The sequence below is a fragment of the Danio rerio genome, chromosome 20, assembly GCF_049306965.1.
Source record: "Danio rerio strain Tuebingen ecotype United States chromosome 20, GRCz12tu, whole genome shotgun sequence".
Taxonomy (NCBI): Eukaryota; Metazoa; Chordata; class Actinopteri; order Cypriniformes; family Danionidae; genus Danio; species Danio rerio.
The window spans coordinates 39772636-39799853 of record NC_133195.1 but is presented as its reverse complement, the minus strand read 5'-3'; the positions used below and the strand labels follow the sequence as shown (position 1 = coordinate 39799853).

At 34.5% G+C, this 27218-nt stretch overlaps 1 protein-coding gene and 1 long non-coding RNA gene across 30 annotated transcripts in view; both read left to right on the top strand.

Annotated features, from left to right (window-relative positions):
• Positions 1–27218, top strand: part of enah (ENAH actin regulator) — a 206182-nt gene that overhangs the window by 97859 nt on the left and 81105 nt on the right. For 23 of the 29 annotated variants that reach the window (XR_012395480.1, XM_073932427.1, XM_073932425.1 and 20 more), the window contains 1 exon segment: positions 10435–10612. Coding sequence is in view for 28 of the 29 variants with exons in the window: in XM_073932427.1 (XP_073788528.1) it covers positions 10435–10612 (178 nt within the window). In the remaining variant the exon portion in view is untranslated. 29 annotated transcript variants of the gene reach the window in all.
• LOC141379383 (uncharacterized) lies at positions 15283–18020 on the top strand. Its single transcript, XR_012395976.1, has 3 exons — positions 15283–15362; positions 16874–17019; positions 17106–18020. It is a non-coding gene; the product is annotated as an uncharacterized lncRNA (long non-coding RNA).

Sequence of the window (27218 nt, the reverse complement as noted above, 5' to 3'; positions counted from 1 at the left end):
GCAAATGTCCACAACTCACTTTCAGTTTCACTTTCACAAGCAGGGGAGAGTTTTTTTTTTTTTTTTTTTGGCTCTGATTATGCGGTTTTGAAAGACATATCTGAGGTAAAGTTATGTTTTTTGCCAAAAGAAAGTTATGTTAATGTTAGCAGGAAGTTGATAGGCAACAGAAGCACGCATATTTAGTCATGGGGAAAAGGGAATAACCCATAACTCATAATGGTATTGTTAGACATAGCGTCTTTCGGGATTCAGTCAGATGTGAATGTAGTAAAGCAGTGGGTTTAGCTGAGCGCGTCTGCTTGGCCTTGTTGGCTTCTCCTGCTGAGAGGCTCTGGTTTCAGCACAGTGCTTTGATGACCCATGACACAGAACACAGGAGGTCTGAGTGGCTCACAGAGCTGCACAGTGGGGTTAAAGAGAAGTACATCTCATGAGAAACGCTCCCGTTCTTGTTGCGATAACAGCAGTGTTGTACTTGGCTACGTTTTGGAAAATGCTGGTCATCTTTTCTTTTAGCGGTAGTGTGGGATTTCTATTGAAACCGTCATTATTTACACACCCTCAAGTATGACTTTATTTCTTGGAATCATGAAAAGAGAAATGGCAAGACCTTTTTTCTTAAATGATGGATGAAGATATCAGAAAGAAATATTGCCAGGTACAGCAAAGGGTTAGCACTTACAGTAATGGGAATATGCCGTGTGCAAAAACATATACAGTTGAAAGCAGAGGTTTACATACACAAAAAAAATGAACATAACCATTTAAAAAAATGTTTGATGTTAAATCATACTAACAGTTACTATTTTAGGTCTGTTAGGATCACCTAAGTGATTTACATTTGCTAAATGCCAGAATAGTGAGAGAATATTTCATAAATTTCTAGACAGTCAGAAGTTTGCATGCATTCCTTTGGTATTTTTTTTTTTAGCTTTGCTTTTAAACTGTAAAACTTTGGTCAAATGTTTTGGGTATCCTTTCAGAGGCGTCACACAATAATTTGAAGCAATTTTGGCCCATTGCTCCTGACAGAATTAGTGTAACTGAGTCAGACTTGTTGGCTGTCTTGCTCGCACAAGCTTTTTCAACTATGCACACACATTTTCAATAGGATTGAGATCAGGGTTTTATGATGGCCACTCCAAAGCATTCACTCTGTTGTCCTTGAAGCACATTTTAACTAATTTGGCAGTATTCTGAGGGTCATGTTCTTTTTGGGAGACCCATTTGTGACCAAGTTTTAATTTCCTGGCTGATGTCTTGAGATGTTGCTTCAGTATACAAAATGTTCTTTCTTCATGATGCCATCTATGCTGTGAAGTGGACCAGTGCCTCCTGCAGCAAAACAGCCCCACAACATAATACTGCCGCCCCCATACTTCACAGTTGGGATGGTGTTCCTAGGCTTGTAAGCTTTCTTCTTTGTCCTCCAAATATAACACTGGTCATTATGGCCAAACACTTCAATCTTAGTTCCCTCAGACTACAGGACATGTCTCCAAAAATTATTATTTTTCCCAGTGTAATTATGCAAATTGTTGATTCTGGCTTGTTGATTTTCCCATGTTGTCACAGAAGAAAGCAGTGTGTTTGAGGTTTTCCTCCAATACTATTCTAAAGTTGTGCCTCTGATTAACTCAGATTAATGTTGTCAATTGGCCAATCAGAAACTTCCAAAACCTTGACACCATCAGCTTATTGTATCATCTTAAATCTTATTGTATGTAAACTTGACTCTCAAGAAAAGTTATTACAATTAAAAAAAAAAGATCTCTCATTATTCTGCTATTAAGCATAACAGAAACAAAATTGATAATCCTAACTTACTTAAAAGGGAAAAGGTCAGTAACATCTGACTTTTTTTTTTAAATGGTTATGTGCCTTTTCATTCAGTGTATGTGAACTTATGGTTTTAACTGTACACGGATATGAAATGTGTCTGCAATTTAAGAATAAACTAGAGAAGACTGTAAAAATAAAACAGTTTCTTTATTTTGTGATTGCCAAGTGTTTTTCATTTATTTACGATTGCATTATGGCACCTTGATCTCTGCTCCGTTGACTTCAACACTACAGTTTAACATAGTGATGTTTGATTGACATTTTATTAGTTTAAAATAATGTAATGTATACAAAATTATAGATAAAGAAACAAGTCTGTAAAATAACAGAAAATGTACTGGCAGTGTATTAACAGGTTTTTGTAGCCTAATATACAGCACCAACCCAGACAATGTCATTTCAAACTATTAAAAATTTTAATAAAAGTAACTTTTTTTCCAACTTTTCAAGGTTAAAAGTTGTTGGATGAAAGATCAAGGTCTTATAATGCAATTCAAAAGCATAAATAAATGAGGGAAATTTAAGATTCTTTTGAGAGTGAAAACCTAATAAATACTCTACACACAAAGTGCCTTGCATAAGAATGTAAAAGTGAAAATGACTGTCCAAACATGTATGTAGATGCCAAGTATGTACACAATCTACAATGAAATAAATAATACACACTATGTAAAAGTTATTTTACATGAAAAGTAGAGCAATTTAGGATGTAAAAAGTTTCCTATGTAACTGTTCATAGCAGGGGTGTCCAAACTCTGTCCTGCAGGGCCATGTGTCCTGCTGAGTTAAGCATAACTTTCAGTTAGTATATCTATTAAAAGCTTGATTGGATGGTTCAGGTGGGTTTAATTAGGGTAAGAGCTAAACTCTTTAACAGTGTAGTTTTTTTTCTAGCTACTAATAGATCAAAACTCAACATCCAAAGATTTCTAGGTCAGGTGGAAATTTAGGATTGGAAACAGGTCACCAAAACATTACAAACATTATCTTTTTTTTTCAATTGAATTCAATTCATCTTTGTTTCTATAGCGCTTTTACAATGTAGATTGTGTCAAAGCAGCGTCACATAGTAGATTATAGTGAATTGAAACAGTGTCAGTTCAGTTTTCAGAGATTAAGTTCTGTTTAGTTCAGTTCAGTGTGGGTTAATATTCAGTGCTTAATGTTCAAACACTGAAGAGCAAATCCATCGATGCACAGCTCTACAAGTCCCGAACTATGCAAGCCAGTGGTGACAGCGACAAGGAAAAAACTTCACCAATTGCCAGCAGTGAAGGATATAAAACCTCGAGAGAAACTGGGCTCAGTAGGGCACGACCATTTCTTCTATGAACAAATGTCTTGTGCAGAGCTACGGTCTAGGCGCAGAAGGCTGGAGAACGCTTGATGTCAGTGAAGACTCGTCTGTCCCTGGAGTTTTTTATTTCTCCCTAACTTTATTTATAGAATTTTTCCAAAAATGTACAAATGTCACACATTTTGTAATATTACTGTGCATTTTGACATATGAAAAGAGAAGTAAACAAGAATCCTAAATGATTGTGACAATATTGACCCTCAAATATATTTATTCATTAAAAAACACTAAAATAAATAAGAAAAAAAAGGAAATACACAAAAAAAAAAACTCCCCCCAAAAGCCTTGTACCAACCAGAACAATTGTTTACACACCAAACTAAAATCCTTGTCATGTGAGCTGTCACACAGAAGCGAAAAATGTAAAAATGAACTATCGTCCAGATGCAGGGAGTATACATTTCCATATATTCAAGAAGAGAACCTCAGATTTTATTAAAGTTTCGAAAGAACCACATTAAAAAACTTTATTTTTGTAGCATAACCAAATATAGACAATTTTGAGGGAACTGAACAAAAACTATGGTCCCAGCGTATTTCCTGTTTTATATTTTTAATTCCTATAGCATCTAAGAATCCAAAAAGTGTCACATGTTGATAAATAATGTTATGATCGCTGTTTTAACATTAAGTTATTATTGAATTGTCTCTTGTTAGTTATGAAATAGTTTGATAACAAGCAGGAAATGATCATGGGTTAATGACATCACCGCATTGAAATGGTCTATAGGATCAGATTTCCTTTCTACTTGAGCTCTTGTGAGGTAGCAATAATACTGATGCTTTAGTAATCATGCTGAATTACATATGTATTGTTGCTATCGCTTATCTATCTTAAAATGTCATGATTTACAGCATAGGGTGTTCCCTAAGAACTTTTTTGTTACACTGAAATAATTTGTCTTTGGGTTTAAGGTGGTGTTGCTGAGATTAATTGTAACATTTGCTATTAACTCTTTCTTAAGTAAAGCTGCTGTATTGGTGTTCAAGAAATATGTTGTGGCAATACAAAAAAGTCTGTCCTGAGCATTTTTTAGGGCAAGGGCATATTACTGAATAATGGAATTTTTTTATTGGCGTATTTAAAAGTTCATGAGGTTGCTGAATTTTCTGGAGGTGGTAGAGGATTTGAGGTATGTGCTTCCTCAGCAGCTTTTTAACCTTTCGTCATCTTTTTTGTATTTTGCGAAGATCCACATGTGGTGGGGGAGGTTTAATTACTGCGCACAAACTTTAAAAGTTTACTCAGACCTCCTTGCTTTTAATGTGTTTTAATTGTCCTTTTAAGACTCTGTGTGTATAAACATTTTAATTTGGCGAATAATTAAATGTCTTATCTCGTTGTCCTCATTATGAATGCAGGCTGGTGGAATGAATGGAATTACATTTCCATGACAAGCATATTAATGTGTGACTGATTTGTGAACAGAGGCCTTTAATTCTGTCATTTTTGTTTTTTTGAAAACAACTGACACGAGACTCTTTTCTTCTGGAGAAAGTCTTATTTCCTGTCTTTTGTTTGGAATAAATGCAGTTTTTACATAAAAAAAAAAAATCAATATTTAATATTTTTTTCTATTGGCTACAGGAAAAAACACTGTTTGACAATGACTTGCTAGTTAAAGGGTTAGTTCACGCAAAAATGGAAATTAGGTAATTAATTACTCTCTCTCATACCGTTGCAAATCCTTAAGATCTATGTTCATCTTCAGAATACAAATTAAACCTCAGTTGTCTAAGGATTTTTTGGGGGCAATGGAGAAGTTTTGAAATGCACTGACATTTGTGTTGTTTTCAGTATCTTTAAAACATATTAATGGCTAAAGTGTGATAACACTGTAACAAGCTGGGCTACAATAATATATAAGCAGCATGTATGTATGTGTTTTTGAGAAAGAAATGTTTTTGCGTGGCTAGTGAAAATCTAAAATTTATAAGTCACTAATACAAGGCCGTGAAACACATGGAGAACATTTGTACACAAGACTTTTGAGAACTGGATCTTGTAGCCTAGTGTTTTTGCAAGGCAAGGCAAGTTTATTTATACAGCACATTTCATTTTTAGCGTATTTTTACCTGTGAAAAAATTACTGTGAAAAAAATCCTTGCTCTTTTAAATATAATTTGGGAAATATTTGAAAAACGTGTGCAGAGTTACTGAAGTTTGTCCTGTGAGCTTGCGTTTTTTTTTAGTTACTTCTTTGGTTTGGTGCGTTAATCTAATCGTTACTATTATTCAAAAGAAGGTAATGATTCACACTCAGTTGCTTCGTACTGTTTTTGTTTTTACTTTTTCTTACATTTTACGGGTGATAACAGACAAACAGACGTTTCGGCACAAAGCCTTCCTCAGTGTGTGACACAATTCTCCAACTCCACCCTTTTATTCCATAGTCAATCACAATGTGCCATTAGTTAAACCGTCACTCTCATTTCATTATCAATTAATCACACAATAACTTATAATCTTCACAGCAATGACAATAAACAATCTTCCCATTTCCGACCTCACTCTACAGAGATAAAGTGTGTCAACTATTATCATTAATCAGGTGTACATCAATACAATAATAGTTGACATTAAAAGTTTTCTACATTTGACAATTACCCAAAGATTAAAAATCACAAGTCTTACCTTCACCTCTAATTGCAACTAATTGCACATTGTGATTGACTGTGGAATAAAAGGGTGGAGTTGGAGAATTGTGTCACACACTGAGGAAGGCTTTGTGCCGAAACGTCTGTTTGTTTGTTATCACCCGTAAAATGTAAGAAAAAGTAAAAATAAAAACAGAAATAAAGAATATAAAGAAATAAAGAAATAAAAATCACAAGAGGGCTAATAATTTTGACTTCAACTTTAAACAATGGCAGATGTTTAAGAAACCTTTCTGTTTTATTAAACAATGGCAGATGTTTAAGAAACCTTTCTGTAAACAGTTGTTGTTTTTGCTTTTTTTATTGGGTGCAAACTACAATACACTAATTAGAGTTTCATGTCATGTAATTCACTTCCAGCTGTATATTACATAAGTGTTTAATGAGCATCTGGCCTGGTATTTTATTTATCTGTTCTTTTTTTGTGAGGAACGAACCATTAAGCAAACCTTTTTCTTGTCCATTGTGTTTCTCACTACACTTTTAGTGAAGTGCTAGGTAATGCGCACTTGAAGGTAACCTTTACTCAGCACTGACCGTGCTACACAAGTGGCTGACACACTAAGGGGGCTGTGACACTGTATGTGACTCATTTTATTGCTATTTTATGGTCATTCAGCGTTTCGCGGAAAGCCTATTTCTGCCTCGGAGAGTGGCTAGGCCTTTTTAGTTGCGGTAATGTTAATAATTCATGAATGGCACGATCATCACAGTGATGTCTAAGGACGGAGCGTATCTGATTACTTCAGGAAACTTACTGGCATTTGTTGATGAGCCTTTCATGGTGGTTTAATGACTGGAATGAGTGAAGTGTTAAAGAGCAACACACTAACCAAATGTCAACACTTTTTTTATGTTTTACATTGCATGATAGTTTTATATCAGTTGCTGTGTAGAAGACAATACTATCATGCAATGTAAAACATAAACAGTCTGCTATATATGGTTAAAGTGAGAATTCAAGCCCCCCTTTCAATTTATTTATTTTTTTTAATAAATGATGTTTAAAAAAGCAAGGCAATTTTCACAGTATGTCTGAAAATATTTTTTCTCTAGAAAAAGTCCTATTTGTTTTATTGTGGCTAGAATAAAATAATTTTTTAAAACCATTTTAAGGTCAAATTATTAGCCCCTTATAAATTATATATATTTTTATATATAACAAACCATCTTTATACAATAACTTGCCTAATTAATACCCTAACCTGCCTAGTTAACCTAATTATCCTATTATGTTTAAAAATGTGTTGAAAAAAAAATTGTCTCTCCGTTAAACAAAAATTGGAAAAAAAATAAACAGGGGTCTAATAATTTTAACTTCAACTATACAGTTACTGACTAATGTCTTCAGATCTATACCTGTCAGTGTGCCAGACACATGTTTACAGGAACAACACTTCATATCGATTTAGACTTTACCAGTAATGATTGCTAATGAGAAAATAAATAAAAATAGAAATAGAAATACACTACCGGTCAAAAGTTTATTAAAAAAAAAAAAATTAATTAAGTGTTTTTAAAAGAAAATTATTTTGTTAATTAAGGCGGGTGTTATTAAATGTTAACCCAAAATTTTTAAAATATTTGTTAAAAATTGTGAAACTTCTGCTTTCTTATTGTATGTAGTTTTAAATGAAATTATTACTCCTGTCATTATTGCTTTTATTACTATTAGCATCAATAATAATAATAATAATAATAATAATAATAATAATAATAATAATAATAATAATAATAATAATAATAATAATAAAAATAAATAAATAAATAAAAATAATAATAATAAATTTTAAAATTAAATTCAAAACTACTTTTAAACAGTATTTTATAGTGCAAGAACATTTTACAATTTGTACTGTGTTTTTAATTAAATAAATGCAGTCTTGGTGAGCTGGATAAGCTTATTTAAAAAAATTTAAAAATCGTACTGACCCCAAACCTTTGGCCGGTGTTGTTAATAAATTGTGGTCACCTTAGTATAAGGAAAATAATACAAAAGTCTAAAGTATACTTCAAACAAAATTTGAAAAAGGAACTGAAACGTGACTTCACAAATCGTGAATATCACAATATTATTAAATATTATACTAATATCAACAGCAATGTTGCCTAGCGACATAAAAAGTGCAGCATACTTCTTTTTTTCCCCTTGTCAACAAAAAAAAGGCAGTGCGGTGTGCCTTGCTTTCTCAGAACACCAAGATAGCAAAATAAATACACTAGAGGGTCGAGTAGCAGAGCTGGTACAGATGTATCTGCACCTGTAGTATTACTCATGGAATGACTCGGATGTTTTCACAAACCAGTTGAATATCACAACCGCATTGTGCAACATCTGATAAAGTTTGTGTGTTTGTCAGATATTTCTGTAACTGGTCTTCTCTCTCTGCTGCCATTGTTGTTGTATTTGGCAGTACACTCAAGCAGCACGACAGGTTTAGTTGGAGCATTTGAAAGCATTATACCGTCACTCAGCCTTTTCGAAATTCTCTTTGCCCTCAAACAAAGAAAAGATTTTAGTTTGAACTATCCCAGAGACTTTATTCTAATGTGATGTGGCCAATGTAATCCCCCTTACAATTTTATTTAATGTTTTCTCTTGAGACGCTAAGTGGGAGGTGTACTCATTTTGCTCATTTTGATCTTAAATTATCATGTTAAAATAGTTAATGGAAAGTATTAATTTAAAAGTAACATGTTGTTTTTTTCTTTAGAGAAATCTGTCAGGGTATAATTTGAATGCTGTATTTTAGCCAGCACCACTTAAGGAGTTTTGGATGTTGAGGTAAAACAATAGAGAAAAACTCCCCAAAACTTGACTAAGTTGCTTTTACGGCAGAACAAAGAAGATTTACTCTGTTTTAATAATGCGTTGACAAAACTGAGGAGTTTTCTGAACTTGAGTTGTGACAGGATGCCTTACAGTTCATAGTTCCTTTTAAACCACTTGCTAATTAGCTGCACTTCTTGTGGTAATTGCATTGATGTCAAAGGATGAGACATTGAAATGACTGGGAAAACGGCCAGTAACCACACAAGCTCAAGACAGATTCGCCCTGTTAAAGACATGCTTTTGGGAGATTTAGGGAACCAGTCAAGTGTTTGATTTTTAAGCATCTCCCACAATACGCTATTACCATATAAACCATAATATTGCTGTAACACCTGTCTGGAGCCAAGCTGGCCTTAGTTACCTTTGTACAACTTAAAAAGGATTTTTGCTGTTACTTTTTTCCCTGTCTGCAAGAACAGAGATGCTGCAGTCAGCTCTTCTTAAATCTGGAGTTCGTCTTTGCAGATCTTTTTAGAGAGCGAGTCTTTGTCTTGGAAATGCAGCGTTATCTGTCATCTTTCGCTAATGCAGATTGATTTTTACTTTGAGGTGGCTTAAGAAGAGGTTTTAGAACTTTTCTCTTTAAACTTTTAAAACTTTGACTTTTATAAACTTGACCTCAGGAGGAAAGTTGTGTATGTTTTTATAAAACATGGTATACAGCTTAAACGTGTGTATTTTAATGTTTTTTTCAAATTATTTGTAAGAATGTATTAATTTATGATGAGCCAGTTGAAAATCAATTAAAAAATATATAATGATTCAGATTATTTAGAACAGGTGTCAAACTCAATTCCTGGAGGGCCGCAGCCCTGCACAGTTTAGTTCCAACCCTGCTCCAACACACTTACCTGTAGGTTTTAAACAAGCCTGAAGGACTCAATTAGTTTGATCAGGTGTGTTTAATTAGGGTTGGAACTAAACTGTGCAGAGCTGCGGCCCTTTTGGAACTGAGTTTGACACCTGTGATTTAGAACGTTAACGAATAAATGAATGGCTACACAGCTTTAAGGGTGAGTTCACCCAAAAAAAGAAAATTGGTATTAATTCCTTACCCTTTTTTAATAGTATTTATTAGTTATGGTGAATTGGAAAAGCTAAATTGTCCGTAGTGTATGTGTGTGAATGAGAGTGTATGGGTGTTTCTCAGACTAAAGCCAACAGATTTCTTTACCCATCTCCCACCATGCAAGTAGATACGCACTTTAAAACACACACAAATAAACACCTTTATTTATTCTCATTCTTTCTTGCTTTGTTAATATATTGTAGTCTATACTGTTTAATAATCAATTTAAATTGTTAAAAATAAATTAATTAATTTGCGCCCTCTCATGGTAGGCATGCACAATGTGTAAAGCCGTACGGCCGCAGGCGTCACTGCTGAAGTGCACTAGTTATTTAGTTCATTTATTTTTTAAAGAATATATTTTTATTTTGCAAAGAAATGTGCAGCATTTAAGAAACGGTAAAAGGGTGCTTGGTCATTTCTAAACCATCTTAATGAATTTTGTTAGAATATATCAGAAATCGTATTAAATGGTGAGTTCAGTACATCCTTATATCCATAATATTGAGTGCCACATCTCCCTTTGAAACCTCACCCATCAGGTTATGTTTAGTTGTATAGACCGGATATGAGGCTGTGTATTGCTTAGCAGTCTTCTGAGCCGGGACTTTCGAAAGCGATAGTATTCAAGTATTAATATTAATCAATAATTTTGTTCTTTTCTGTCGACAGGTGGTAATAAACTGTGCCATTCCCAAGGGGCTGAAATACAACCAGGCCACGCAAACCTTTCACCAGTGGCGAGATGCACGGCAGGTGTACGGCCTTAACTTTGGCAGCAAAGAGGATGCCAATGTATTTGCCAGTGCCATGATGCATGCCCTAGAGGTGCTGAACTCTCAGGATGCAGGTGAGAAAGCCCTTTTCACTGCAGGGTGCGAAGTTTAACTACATGTGAATTGTGTGAGCTCGGCTGTGTATTATGACGCTGTAATGCTGCATTTATAGTGACACTTGAAGAATCATGTCATATATCTCTATGCATAGATAGTTGGACGGACGGACGGACGGACGGACGGACTGACAGACAGACAGACAGACAGATAGATAGATAGAAAAATGGATGGTTGGATAGATGGACGGATTGATGAAAGGATAGATAGATAGATAGATAGATAGATAGATAGATAGATAGATAGATAGATAGATAGATGATAGATAGATAGATAGATAGATAGATAGATAGATAGATAGATAGATAGATAGATAGATGGATAGATGGATAGATGGATAGATAGATAGATAGATAGATTTTTAAAATGTTTTTATTAAAATTGCTTGCTACAATGAAGAATATAGCAAATTGGATAATCAGTTGTTGTTTATGAAATTATAATTTTATTATTATTAATATTATTATGATTAGATTAATTGTTGTAGTTATACTTAAATGTATATTAATGTTTTCTAGACATTGTTAATTATTATTAATATTTTTAGTGTTAATATATTTAAATAAATTGTTTTAGTTATAATTAAATGCAAATTATTGGTTTCTAGACATGATACTAGTTATTATTATTATTATTATTATTATTATTATTATTATTATTATTATTAATAGTAATGATAATATAAATAAATAAACAATAATAATTAATTATTGTAAGGAGGATGATGATTATGATTATTGTCATTTATTTATAATAGAATAAAATAAATAAATAATAATAATTATTATTATAATGATAATAATAATATTAAGAATAATAATAATAATGATAAATACAAATAATAATAGTAATAATAATAATAATAATAATAATAAATAATAATAAACAATAACAAAAACTATTATTATTAATGATAATTATGATGATAATAATTATGATTATAATAAAATAATAATAAAAAACAATAAATAAATTAATAATAAATGTCTATTTTTGTTTATTAATAAAATTAATAAAATAATAAACAATTATTATATTAATATAATATAATAATAACATTATTATTATTATTAAAAATAAATAATAATACAATTTATAACAATAATAATGATGATAATGACAATATAAAATATAAATATTACAATTTATTTTCATAAAAATGTTATTTTTTTACTCGAAACTAGTAAAATACGGAAATATGCATGTGATTATTATTAGTTGTTGTTTTTCATTTTTAAATGTAAGCATCTTAAAACTCAATTGTTATAATAATAAATAAATAATAAATCATTTAGAAACCATACCTGTAAACTAATTTGCAATTAATAATTATTATTATTATAATGTAATAATTTATCATTAAATTATGCATTTCTATAAATCATTCTTATTGTTATGTCTGAATTATTAGCAGAAACACCAACAACAAGTGTTAATTCTATGGTTGTTATTGCCTCCATTTTAAAAGTCATTTTCACAAAAGTAACTTCATCCTTTAACCCTGATGAAATCATTGTAACACACAGGATTTCATTACTACAAGACTGCTGATGCTGCTGATTTAGGAATCCTCACTTACCGTTTATTTATTTTTTCCATGCCAGACACTGTTTTAAATCTTTTAAAAGCACTCTAATCAGCAAATGGTCTTGTACTGTGTGTGTTTAGCGCTGGCGAGCTCTGCACAACTTAACAATGTTCTGATCTCTGCCCAGTAACTGAGGTCACTCTTGGAGCCGAACTCGACCTATTGTGCTCAATTAATTGCCATTTAGCGAACAGGGATGTTGTTTTGCCGTGCATGTTGTTTATGAGAGCGAGAGTCTGGGTTACCTCTGTTTGGATTTCGAGGGAGTCGCTGTGACTTTTAAATTGGAACCGTTGGTCTTTAGCAGTTTCAAGTGCTTGTGCTCATACACGTGTCTAGCTGTTCTTTGTATGCCGTTTTGAGACCCTTGCATGGTCGCAGCAGGGGGTTCATCTCCATACTGAGCTCAATGTTCACAGCATGTTCATTGCTTCGGCTGTTTTCCCTTTAGAAACAGATGATGCTTTGTTTTGTGGACTGGGCTCTCTTTGAGATATGGCAGATCTGTGATTCCTGAACTGGTGCATATTGAGCTGTTCTCTGTTCTTCACAATGACTGGGTCATTCTGGTGACCTTGTGCTGTGTGTTCAAGGCAAGGACGCTTTTAAAAGGATTGTTTGTATCTTTTTCAGCATGTTGGATTCTAGTCGGTTGGGCTTTCGTTATATATGTAAATAATGCTTCAGGGATGTATAGAATAAACATGAATGTCACAGTTTGATTTTTGGCATGTTGACCCATACTTTGAATGCTTTGAGAGTAGAGATGTTTGTAATTATAGACAATTATTCTAATGTACATAATAACAGTGATTGGGGGGTGACACGATGGCTCAGTGGTAAGCATTGTCGCCTCACAGTAAGAAGGTTGCTGGTTCGAGTCCCGGCTGGGTCAGTTGGCACTTTTGTATGGGGTTTGCATGTTTCGATTTCCCGCACAGTACAAAGACATGCGCTATAGGTGAATTGAATAAACTAAATTGGTTGTAGTGTATGTGTGTGTGAAGGGCGACGCAGTGGCGCAGTAGGATGTGCTGTCGCCTCACAGAAAGAAGGTTGCTGGTTCTAGCCTCGGCTGGGTCAGTTGGCGTTTCTGTGTGAAGTTTGCTTGTTCACCCTGCATTGGCGTGGGTTTCCTCTCGAGTGCTCGGGTTTTCGCCACAGTCCAAAGATGTGGTACAGCTGAATTGGTTAGGCTAAATTGTCCGTAGTGTATGAGTGTGGATGACTGTGTGTGAATGTTTCCCAAGGATAGGTTGCGGCTGGAAGGGCATCCGCTGCGTAAAAAAACAAACAAACAAAAAAAGCCTGCTGAATAAGTTGGCGGTTCATTCCGCTGTGGCGACACTGGATTAGGGGACTAAGCCGAAAAGAAAATGAATGAATTAATGAATAAGTGTGTATGGATATTTCCCAGTACTGGGTTGCAGCTAAAAGGGCATCCACTGTGTAAAACGTGTGCTGGATAAGTTGGTGGTTCATTCCGCTGTGGCGACCCCTAATGATTTAATGGATTAAGCTAAAGAATGATTGAATGAGGACAATGAATGTGAATGTCGATATTGAGGAAGCTTCAGCCTCATTTAAGAGGTGTGCTGGCCTGTGGAAGACAAATGTTTGGCTCATGTCGTCACAGACAACACGGCCTAAGACTTGATGTTCTTTGTTTACTGTCATTGATTTAATAGTTTCATTGAACTTCATTCATTGAACATGTACATGTAGTCATCACCTATATACTGTTTAAGTGCAGGTGAACTTTGATCAATAATAACTTGAACTGTTAATAGCTATTAGTAATTTGTTACTAATACTACTGATACTTTGAATGTTTTGAGTTTAGAGCTCTTCATAATTCTAGACAATTATTTTATTTATTTTTTAGTCAATAAATTAGAAAATGCTTAATGTTGTCTCAACAATCAATCTGGTATTTATGTGAGAAACACATGACACAGAGTCATTTATACGTCAACTTTTTTTTAGCTAAAAACGTGAACCTTTAATGTGTTTTTGGGACTGAAAACGCATAAATTAAAATAATAAACTTTCTGTTTTTGGATGCATCACTGTTTGTAAAAGCAGCCTGAGAGATTCTGTTTTACTTTAAATAATGGAGAAGACATAGTTTATGTTATTAGACATAAAATTAATGTCTGTTTTGGGCGTTTAAAAGAGAATGGCACTTTATAATTTGATTCTGTTTTATATTTTATTTAGGTTTTCATATTTTTTTTTTAGCTTTGAGAACCTTGGAGTTATAAAGAATTTTAAGGGAATTACAGGTTTCTAGAAGTTTTTTTATACAGGTTTATAGTGTTTTAAATGTCACTTGTAAAGGCGTAAGGATATACAGCAGAATATTTGACAGTATTTTTGAATGAAATTAAGAAATTTGACTCTCACCCTTATCCTTTTCCCATCTAATATTTCATAATTGTATTTCTTTTAGGCTTATTTCAGTTTAAAATATATTTTATCCACAAAACATCTCAGTTTCGACATTGGTTTCACGGTATCACGGTTTTGTCATTACTGCATTAAAATATGTTTTTTTTTTTAATTATCAGGGTAAAAAACAACACTTTTTCTAATTTGATCACAACATATTTTTTTTAAGAAACATTTAAAATACTTTGGAACAGTAGCTTTTGATGTGGAGGGTCATTTTCTGCTTGAAGCCCTAAAAAAGTAAACAAAATAGTCATAAAGACACATAAAAAACAAAACAAAACAAAAAAACTTACTTGTATCATAGGAACAGTTTAAAAATTTATTTTAACAATGAACATTACTTTTCCAAACCACTGTAAACCTCGAAATAGGTTATTGTCCCATGCCTAGTTAACAATAAAACATTTATTCCCCAAATATCATAAAAACAGCTATTTTATGCCAATCAATAATAAGCTTTAATAAGACAAAATGTGATACAGCTTATTTTACAATATTGTGTGCATAAAGCCACTCAGTCGATTCTAATCCGACTAGAATGTCTCTTTCTTCTAATAAGTAATGGCTAATTTTGTTGACTGTTAGGGTGAAGGATTCAAATGCTTCTCTCCCTCACCACACAACAACCTCAAAACATTATGCATTTTTGAGTGTGCCTCACACAGGTGAGTGGGCTTGACAAACCACCTGTAGAAAAGAAAACACACTCTTTAACCTCTCTGACTCTTTAACCGACATTTGCACCAGTTTTGCACATTTGCACCAGACACATTCTTACAGTCACTCCATATCTCTAAAAAAACACTGTGTGTTTATAAAGAGTTCTTTACTCTGGTGAGTGGGTTTGACAAACCACCTGTATAACAACGCTTCTATCCCCAAATAAAAACAGTCCCTCCTCCTTACTCTAGCATTTAATTATTAGCACTAACTGTTCCTTTGTCTAAAAAAAAAAAAAAACCACTTCTTTTGTGTATCGTCTTAAATCAGCACTTTGGACGAAAGCACATGCTAAGTGACTAAATGTAAATGTCAAATGAACTAGTTTAAGAAAATGATTCTCTGCTTCACTTAATGCACACATTAGTGTTTCTGAAATCTTCTGCACAGCATCTCTCATTTTTTTACTCAAGTTCATCCACAAATTTGACCACTGCAGTACTTCTTGATTGTGTAAAAGTATCACGTATCAAGGTTTCGCAGTATTTTCCAGTGGAGTTCTTGTTTTGTATCTGAGCGAGAAAAAAAACAATATCCATTCAAGCAATGCAGAAATGGCGACTGTAACCATTCGCCTTGACCTTCAGCTCTTTGTCTCACTAATCACATGATGGAAAGTTATCTAGTCACTGCGCTGGGCTCCTGTTATCGCCACAGGACGCGTCAGACTCTCTGGCCTTATTGCCGTCTATTAATTACCTGATAGCATGGCAGTTAATTATGCAAAGCGATGTTAATTATGCATACTTTACTCATGTGCAGAATAGACTCCCATGATCCAAAAAAAAAAAAAAAAAATGCCGAATTAACAATGTAACAATGCTGTTTACTGTGAAATTCACATTTGAATCTCAGGCTCTCAGAGAGAAGCTGTGGGGAACATAGAGAAATGTCTGCTCAGCTCCTGTTGCCTGAGGGAGAGCATCTTTAATGAAGACGATTCGCCTTTTGGGATTTTCATCTCTCCCTCTTCTCATCTGCCTTCCAGCTGATCCCTCTTGCCTCCATATTCCTCCATATTCCTTATTCATACACTTTCTCTCCGAATAGATGCTAGGTATGCATTTAGCTGTACTTCGTCCTGGTGTTGAGGATAACATATAAATATAATTGAAAGTAGTTCAAAGAGATTATGACTTTTGCTGCTGGTGATAATAAATCTGAGAGAAAGGTTTATGTTGGGAGTGAGAATCTCATCGCGTTCATGCGAAAAAAAAACAAAAAACCTTTGTGTATGGCATATATTAATATTTATAACCCACTTGATTTTATATGGTTAAATACAATTCTGGGATATGGCTCCTGTCGCTCCACAACTACTAGAGCGTATTACATAGTACACAGTTTTAAGAACTGTTTTTAGAATGCATGACTTCCAGTACGCACTGCATTGTTTATTGTTGAATGTTCATCTACTGGTTTTGTCATGTATTTTTCATATTCTTTATTTTACCAGGAATTTCTCATTGAGTGATGCATCTCTTCTACCAGGGAGTCCTGGCCAAAATGGCAGCACAAAAAGTTTTAGATACAAAATTAGACACGCATAGAATATAGTGTACTGTATTAAAATTTACACAAAACATTCACATGATTTACCAGGTAAGACTTCAAAAGATTTATAAAAATATTTAGAGATGGATTTGTTCATACCTTGATAATACTTTTTATTTAATTTCATAATGTAGGGTCAAAGGAGGAAAACACTCTTTTACCAAACTCTGTACATACTCAAGGAACATTTAAAAGTAATTCATAAAGATTTTGTGGACTATAACTACAAGTATAATATGATAAAAGGTTACAAATATAAGATGGCAATTTACTCAATAATGCCATATTGATGAATAGAAGCATATTTTCTCTTTTGGCACAGAAAAACCAACCAACCAACCAACCAACCATTTTGTACAAAGTACAATAATAAATACGTGAAGATGCATTCGTCATAAATCGTATTGCAGCATTATTCATACTGTCCAACTTTTTTAATAACGACATGTTTGCATGGATATAAACTACATCACCATTAGGCATGGCCTGTATAAGATTGACGGTAAGATAATCTTGGATAAAAGTCACGGTTTAAAATTACTGCTCTAATATATACAATTATTTTTAAATTTCTGGATAAAAAAGAGAAACATTTATAATATTTTGGAGCAGTAAATATGTCAGGCTAAATAATTCAAATGGATCATTGACGTCTGCTGTATTCGTTAGTTTCAAAAACACAGATTTCTTTACAATTTAAAACGGCATCTTTAGACATCTTTTCTGCTGGAGACACTGTTGTCCTAAAAACAACAACAACAACAACAAAAAAAAAAAAACAATAAATAAAAAATCTTACATATACTGTAGGAACGGTATAACAGAAAATTTTGGCAGTTTTAAAACCTTGACTTTTCCAAACCGAGGTATATCTTGAAAATTGTTATCGCCCCATGTCTAATTACCATAATCTATCACTGAAAGTTTTGCATAATTCTTTTTCTTGCTTCAAAAGGAAGACACTTAATATGAAAAAGAAAACCCAATTTTGATCTGAGCTTCTTTACAAGATTTTCAATATGAATATTAAAACCCAATCATTCATCAAGTCATATGCCCCAAAAAATTACGTTTGCTGTTTTTTTCCAACTACTTACTTATTTTCCAACTACTTATTTAAACTGAGTTTTTTTTGGGGACAATTCATTGTTTTATGTTCAAACCACTTAAATTTGTAAAAACTAACAAGTTAACTTAATTCTTTCTTGTGGTCCCAACATAAATCGATTGTGTGGAACCCAGAATTTTTCATAGTGTGTTTTGGATCATGAGTTTAAACTATTACCGTCTAACAGACCCAAGGTTTTAAAGAGTTTAAATTATTATTAAGATTTATAAAGAAATTTGAAAAGAGCATTTGTTTGTATGTCAGGCGGTCTTAGAGTCATGGTAAAATGTCTGCGTAAAAATGTCCCTTAAAGTCAGTGTAAAATTTTTTTTGTGTTTACATGAATTATGTTTTGAAAACTGAATTTTCATATTTGGCTTAATGAATTCGAAAAATGTTGAATATCAGCTGACTAATTTTGTAAACTAAAACATGTTGAAAGCTTGTATTTTAAAAATGCTTAATTTATAAACCATTTTTGAACACTTCACTAAAACGTAACCTAAATATCTAGTGTTACATAGCAAACAAGGGGCCGTTTTCATTCAGTATGTTTATTGAAGCTGTTTGCAATGGTTGAAACGGTAACACTTCATTTTAAGGTTAAAAATAATGCATTAGTTAAGCATTAATTAATGATCACATTTAAGCATTAGTTAAGAACAAAAACACTATTATTGGTTAACAACATTGAGTCAAAAAGAGTGAGACATCTGCTGTGATCATAATACAGCTCGTAACTAGCTGCATAACATTTGAGAACCACTGAGCTACTGTCACACTACCAACTAACATGGTTATTATGTTATTAGCATCGCGTCCTGGTGTTACAGTATCTCTGCTGAAATTGCTAATGCCCGTGGGTACCTGGCATGGTGACAGTGATTCTTGGGGTAGTGTGTTAAACTGCACTAAACAGCCAGCAGTGGGATCCCACATTACTGAGCCAAAGCAGCAAAGAGTAATTGGCTCTTCTCTAATTCACTCTATTGTCAATGTTAAGCTGTGTACAACTGCGGTAGGGCTAAATGGCTGCGCTCTTTTCAGTCAGTATCCAGGTCTCCAAGTTGACTTGTTTACAGTATGTGCTTGTATTAGCTCTTTAACCGAAACTCTGAATGAAGTTCAGTTAAGATTTATTAACCTTTAGTGCAGTTTTGGGATGCTTCCATGTTGGAGAGCTAAAACAAGGACCGGCAACACATCTAGTCAAAGTAGAGTAGATTGTGCATGTGCGTTTGACCTTGAAATCCTTCACGACTGTTTACCCGCAATTATTTACATAACTTTGAATAAACCATCATGTGATTTAGAAAATGAAGGCTGTGATGGACAAAAAACTGTTCTAAGCCATTGAACTCTCTTTAGCATTATTTGTCAATTACAGTTTTATTTATATGGCACTATTAAACACAACTAAAGTTGACCAATGTGCTGCACAATACAAATTACAAAGAGAAAGATTTAATATTATAGCTTAAACAAACAATTCTCACTGATAAAATGCCAAATCAAAAAGGTAAGTTTGCAACCTAGCTTTGAAAAGACAGAGAGAGACCGAGATGATATAGATCTGATACAGCGGAGCAGAGCATTCCACAATCTAGAACCAGCTACTGCAAAAGCACGGTCACCCCTGCATTTCAGCCTTGACTTAGGGATGCATAATGATCTCTGGTTTGATGACCGAAGAGAGCGACCAGGCTGATGTTCAGTCAACAGGTCAGACTGATAAGAAAGTGCTAGACCATTTAATGTTTTAAAAACCAAGAGAAGAATTTTAAAAGTGACACAATAGTGTACAGACAAGCAGTGCAAAGAGCGTAAGACTGTGTGAAGGGGTCATGTTTTTTGGTAAAAAACACCTCTCTAAAAATTTGACTACATGTTGCAACGATGCATAGCACAAGCTCAGTGATTGGTTGACTCGGCAACGATGATGAGTGTGGGCAGGGGTGAGAGCCATGCAAACCCATGGAAGCTAGTGTTTTTAAGAGTCGAGTCCCGTAAAGGAGCTCAAAATGGAAACTTTTGCTTTGTGTTTACCTTATGATTAAAGTTGTTGCAGGTCTGCCAGTTCCCACCTCAGAATGAATGAGTTTTAGCTACTTGTAGCGTTCAGAAAAAAACAAAACACCAGTGAGGAAACTCGGCACAGAGGAATATCAAAACTGCCAGTTGCAGAGCAACTTAAAAAGCACACAGAAGTATAAATGCATGGCAATGTGAAAGGCACTCGACACAGAAATACAAACCAGACTTTACTCGCAACTATTCAAGTCTGCAGTATGACGGTTTACTCGAAACTATTTACATAACTTTAAATGAACTACCATGCGATTTAGAAAATAAAAGTTGTGATGGACAAAAAATGCTCTAAGCAATTGAACTCTCTTTAGCTTTGTTTATTTGCACACTTGAAAATTTTTTTTATTAAAAATTTCAAACCCTGTTGAATTTACGCAGAATTGCAGCGTCACTTTAAAACTGTAGTATGAGTGTTTACTCGCAATTATTTACATGACTTTAAATAAACCTCTGTGTAATTTAGAAAACGAAGGCTGTGAAAAAGTTCTAAGCCATTTAACTCTCCTTCGCGTTATGTATTCGCTCAATTGAACAAGACAAGTAAATTAAAATGTGCCATCTTGAATGTACTTAAAAAATGTTCCAAGCCCTTTAACTCTCATTAGTGTTATTTATTAGTACACTTGAACATTTTTATTAAAATGTGCCCCCTGTTTAGACTGTAGTAGGACAGTTATTTGCACTTTATAGAATTAACTTTATTTTAACCACCATGTAATTAAAAAAGTTCTTAGGAAATGAGCTTTAGCTTTATTTATTAGCACACTTTTTTTTTTTAGTAATTATTTTATTTAAATGCACTCCCTGTTGAACATACAGAAAATTACAGTATTGCTACAAGACTATAGTTTACTCGCAGCTATTTACATAACTTTAAATAAACCACCATTTAATTTAGAAAATTAAAGCTGTGATGGACAAAAAAAGTACTAAGCAATTGAACACTCTTTAGCATTATGTATTAGCACAACTGATCAAAACAATTAAATTATGCTTCCTTGAATGTACTCAAAATTACAGTGTTGCTACAAGACTGTAGTAAAACCGTTTACTTTTAACTATTTCTATGACTTTAAATGACCAAGTAATTTAGAAAATGAATGTTGTGATTGAAAAAGTTCTAAGTTATTTTTACTCCCTTTAGCGTTATTAGCATGCTTGAAAACATGCGCCCTCTGTTGAATATTCACAAAACGACAGTGTTGCTTACTCGCATTACTTAACTTTATATAAACCCCCATGTAATTTATGAAATGAAGGTTGTGATGAACAAAAAAGAAATTAGCATGTGAACTATCTTTAGTGTCATTTATTAGCACACTTTAAAATGCACCCCTTTTGAATATACACAAAATGATTGTGTTGCTAGGCAGATTTGGTACTAAATCATGTCAGTCGGCGTTTTCCTAGCATATTCCTGACCCCAGGTGGGCTAATACCACATGCCACAATCCTAGAATGTGATCCACTGTCTTCTATGCCATATCTAAACACAGACTCAGGTGGAATAACAATGTAGTCATCTCTCTTTTTTGAGACTCGTAGTTGCTATGTTTGTATTTTTGGACCGTCGCATTGAGTAGTATGTTTACACTGCTTTCCTGGAATGTTTGTGGCTTGTTTTGTGTTAAAGGATATGTTTAGGTGATGGCAATCCCCTTTGAAAATGTTAATGTTTACTTTTACGGCCAATATTTGTCATTTGGAGGGACATGTTTATGTTGGTAAACCTATTTATTTTTCCAAACCCCTAGAATGTGTGTGTCTAATTTTAGTCTGGTGTAATGTGCAACACCGAGTCACATGCCGGGTTGATGTTACCCTGACATTGAAGCCATAGACTGTGTGTGAGATTTGGTAAGTTTTTATATAAATACTGTTGCTAGCATGACTGAGGAGTCGAAGGCAGAAAGCCATAGAGCTCCTGACAACATGGGTTATATATACATACAGACATGATGGATGTGTTGATTGATATATTGGTGAGGTAACCGCACGAACATGTTTGTCATTGAGAAATCAACTGTCCCAACCAGACGATCTGCCTGCGGAGTGTACATGAGAAATCTGAGCTTTTATCTTTCCCACGGGTAATTTGAGTTTGATTATTGTAAACTTTACTCTTTCTTCTTCATGTCGTCTTTTGTATGCCTCCCACCTTGACGTGACCGCTAGAAATGTGTGAACAAAGATTGAGGGCTCACCATCCACAGACAGACACGCAGGTGCTGGTTTAGGACTAGGATGTGAAGTTTGTTTTAGTGCTGCTGGGATGGCAGCAGTTGAGTTTTTTTTTTTAAGTTAAGCTGTTGGTTAAGCTCCTTCAATAACCTGGGTTTAGCTGAAGCTGTGTGATTTCTCACACCGTGAAATGTCTGGGGGGATAAAAGACCTAGTTGTCTGCTTAAATAAGCACCTTGTCAGTGTGGATTGTTATTGTTTGGGATGTATTTTCTGGCTGATATATAGGGCGAAAGTTCATGGTAATGATAGTATCAGTGTTGTGAAGTTACTTTAAAAAAGTATTAGATTACAAATGACCAACTACTATTGGAAAATTGTAATCTGATTACATTACTAATTACTTAATGTAAAAATTAATCAGATTACTAATTGCTTTAATTTTACTCTTAATGCATATAAACTGTAATACATATAAAAAAATACCTATGAAAATACAAAATAAACTGCAGCTCTTTCAAATATTCAATGAGAAACATTACAATAGGTTGATCACAACAGCTTGATATATTCAAAAGGCTTAGAGTTTGCCCAAAACTTAAAATCTTCTCATCATTCACTTGTTGATTGTTGCAAACCTGTTGATGATGAAAACTGGACACCTCCAGTCATTGACATCGGTGTATGCAAAAGCACTGCAGTGTTTGGCTGTTCTGTGTTTGTCTGAGGTAGTTAGAAATGTGTATATTCCATACAAAGTATAAAGCTTATCGGTCAGTTCTTGTCGCTTGACTCGTGGAATTCAGCTGGAAAATGGGAGCAAACACAATATGCAATCCGAATAGGCGTGCGCAAGCCACGCTCCTCCATTGGAAATTAAGAACTTGCGTGCACAAAAGACGCGATATGTAAATAGCCCCTTAAGCAGCTATGCTTCTCTTCACTATCACCTTCAATCCCAATCCTGCACAAAAATTCAATTCAGCCTGTTTAATTGGACCATAGTGTTTTTGAGTGCCGGGTGTTCTCCTTGGTGATTAGTATTGTTATAGAATGCTTTCTGTTCAAATACTTGAAGAAGTTGCTGGTCGAGTTAAAAGCAGTCGAAAGTTCTTTAGAGACTGGACATTTTTTGTTTTTAAGCTCAATGAAATCAAACTAAAATCTGATATTTCCACTTGAAGAAGCAGCCACTCTCATCAGCAACCATTTCAGCTCAAGTTCTCCAGCAATTTTTGTAAAGCACATACTTATTAACTGACGATGCTGCGGAAAACGTGATTTAAAAGTAGTATTTTTTGCTTCTATATTAGTAACGCAAGTACCGCAATTACATTGACTTGAGTAACTGTAATTACACAAATTTAAAATGTAATTCCTTACATTACTGCATTCCCCAAAAATGTAATTAGAATACAGTTACACCCAACTCTGAATAGTATAAATCAAATGATTTAATGCATTTAAATTTGATTTAAAATGGTTTAAGTTCATAACATAACGTAACATTTTATGGACATTATTAAAAAAAAAAAAATCAGTTTTATAACTACAATTAATAATGGTATTTGTGGTTTTAAATATTGTTAGACGATAAAAAATGCAATAAGTATTAACTAAAACCAGTAAACTACAATTATTTTGTTACTTGAAATAAAATAAATCCTAAGTGAAAACACTTTCATTTAGTTTTTGTAAGTTATGAGTTTAATTTAAAGCAAAACAAAAAGAAATTAGTAAATAAACAAATATTTATAATTAAGCAATTCTAAATTACGAATAAATAATAAATAATGAAAATAAATAACAAAAAGGCAAAAATAAAAATGGCAGAAATGCAGACCAAATATCAGACCAAAGAAAAAAATGCTTTGATAGATTGTGCTATTTGAATAAATTGTACTAAAATAACACTGATCCAAATGTTAATTAAATGGAAATTATTTTTTTGACAATGTCTAATATTTAATGTTGGTCTAATAATGTTTGCCATCGGCCTAAAGCTGTGTGTTGCCAGTGGATTGTGCGCATGTTTAGTAATATTAATCTTTAAAGCATATCTTAAAGATGGCAAGTGTTACAAGCCACAATACTCTCCATTCATTGAAATGTATTTTTCTAATGACAAAAAGAAGTTTTTATTTACGCACAGTATTATGCACTCCTATTATGTTCATTTATGCATAAAAGACTGATTCCAATCTTATATCTTTTAACCAGAATGTGAGAAATGTGATCTTTAGAGGTCCAGATTCCTTAGCTGTCCCATGGCTCATCAGTCCTGACCTTTGTTTCATCACTTATGAGAAGGAAGGATAGAGGAAGGAATGGATGGAAAAAGTGTAATATAATCACATGGAAAAACAATAGACAAAGTTATTCACAGAGCCTATGTCTGGTAACAGTTATAACTGATCTTTTATAAGAAAATAGAGCTCTAATGTTAGGTTTCCCTCTCTAATCGCGTCCTCTAGGGTAGGGTCATGAGTTAAGGTTTCTGTGGCACCTTGCAGTGTATAAATACTGTCTTGTGATGACCCGTTGACAGTCGTCAGATCTGGGGGATGGCATGAGCTCATCCAGGTCACAACAAAGCAGACTTTTCACCCCCATCCCACCATAGACCCCCGGGAGCCTGCTGTATCTGCGTCGGGAGGTCTAAAAATGAAGGTCACCCCACTTTCAGACTCCACAGCTTGGCAGGACAGGTGTTTATCTTTTGAGACATGAGGGGAAATAGAAAGACACAACATTCCTGAGCCAAAAAAGAGCTTGTTTTTCTGCTGGTGGAGCCTGGATATGGCTGGAAAGAGGTGGGGGTGAACCCCGTGTCTGGTATGTGTTTGTTTTCTGACTTGTGGCACCACATGACCACCCAACAGCCAAGGTGGGAGAGATGACGTTGGCAGGCCCGAACACTTTTTATCGATGAGATCATTCTCTTGCTCCAGACACTTAATAGTCCTCGTTGCAGAAGGACTCTTCTATCCAGCTTTCTAAATAGCTCTTCTTGTCTGAGTCTTTTGAGATCTCTGTGGAAGCAGGTTGGCTGTGGAAGAAGCATTCTGATCTTAGTTTTGCAGGTTCTTTTGTTTTCAATTTTTGTGAATGGGAATCGTAGGTATACAACTTTAGAGCTCAATATCTGCACCACTACTCTGCCTGAGGGATTTGGTCCAGGCTCAGAGCGCCAGTGCAGAAAGGCAGGCCTGCAGGCACCTGTCCATCATGCCAGCCCCAAGAGTGTACCGCTTCCCGCAGAAGATCAGCCGCACTGAGATCATCTTGAGGAGTGAGTTTGATGGGGGTGGGAAGGGGCTTTAGCCTTGAGAGACTCCCAGCAGGGGCAGTCAGGTAGTCTGATATGGGGCATCTCTTTTCCTGTTTTATGTCACTTTTGGGTTTGCTGTGGTGTACTTGTGGTATGAAGTCAAATTGTAATTATTGTAACTGATTGTAGCCTTTGGATGTAGATGCAACTATGACCTTTTTAAAATGCAATGTTTGTAAAGATCTGGATTTGTAGTTGAAATGCTGGTGACTGGTGGTTGGATTATGCTGATGTCTGGGGCATCTTTTTGGGCAGTGTTGTCAAGCATTTTTGTAAAGCGATGTTGCTTGGCTATATTTCTATTAAAAATGGGCAACAGTATTGTTTTTGTACTCCATTAGTTACTCTATGTCTCACCTGGTTGCCCATTTATGGAAAAGGGTTATAAACGGCAGTGTGTGGGCCTTCGAGCTCTAAGTGGGCTGTACAAATCTGGAGTTTTATTAATTTAATGTCTTGTACATGACATAGTCCAATATTGTGCTTTATAAATGTCTACACCTACCCCAACCCTAAACCCAACCTCCCAGTAACCTGACATCTTTTATTAATGTTTATTCCACCTACACCACCTAAACCCAACCTGCTTGTGGTTTAAGTCCCTCCTACTTGAAGGTCACCCAACCTACTTGCAGTGTAATCCCTCCCACTTGGATATCTCCGGGCTGCAGCGATACCTACTTGCATTTATGGCATAATTTCCCAATGTTGCCCAGCAGTGTTGTTGGGCAGTTTTGTAAAGAGATGTTGCTTGGCTATGTTTTTATTAAAATGGGCAACAGTATTGTTTATGTACTCCATTAGTTACCTTATGTCTCACATGGTTGCCCATTTATAGAAACGGGTTAAAAACTGCGGTCGGAGCCAGCTTCAAGTGGGTGGGACTTGAGCTCTAAGTGGGCTGTACAGATCTGGAGTTTTTATTTATTTATTGTCTTGTACATGACACGGAATCCAATATTGTGCTTTATAAATGTCTACACATACCCCAACCCTAAACCCAACCTCAAGGTAACCTGACGTGTTTTATGAATGTTTATTCCACCTACACCACCTTAACCCAACCTAGGAGGCCACCCAATCTTCTTGCGGTGTAATCCCTCCCACTTGGAGGTCTCTGGGCTGCAGCTAAACCTACTTGCATTAATGGCATCATTTCCCAAAGTTGCCAGGCATCATTGCTCAGAAAGTTGCCCTTTGTATCATTAGTATCAATAGCAAGCGTCCTCTGTGTAAACATCCGAACATGGTTTAATATTTAGCTTCATTAAAACTTAAAGGGGTGGTCTATACAAAACCGAAAATTGTCATAATTTAATAACTTTGCTCGTCACAAAACAGTTTGAGTTTCTACTGTTGAACACAAATGAAGATATACTGACGAAAGCTGGAAACCAGTTTCCATTGACTTTCATAGTATTTGTTTGTCCTATTATGCAAGTCAATGATTATCAGTTTCAAACTTTCTTTAAGATGTCTTTTTCAGGTTCTTAGAAAAAAAACTAACTTATAAAGGTTTGCGACCACTTTAGAGTTAGT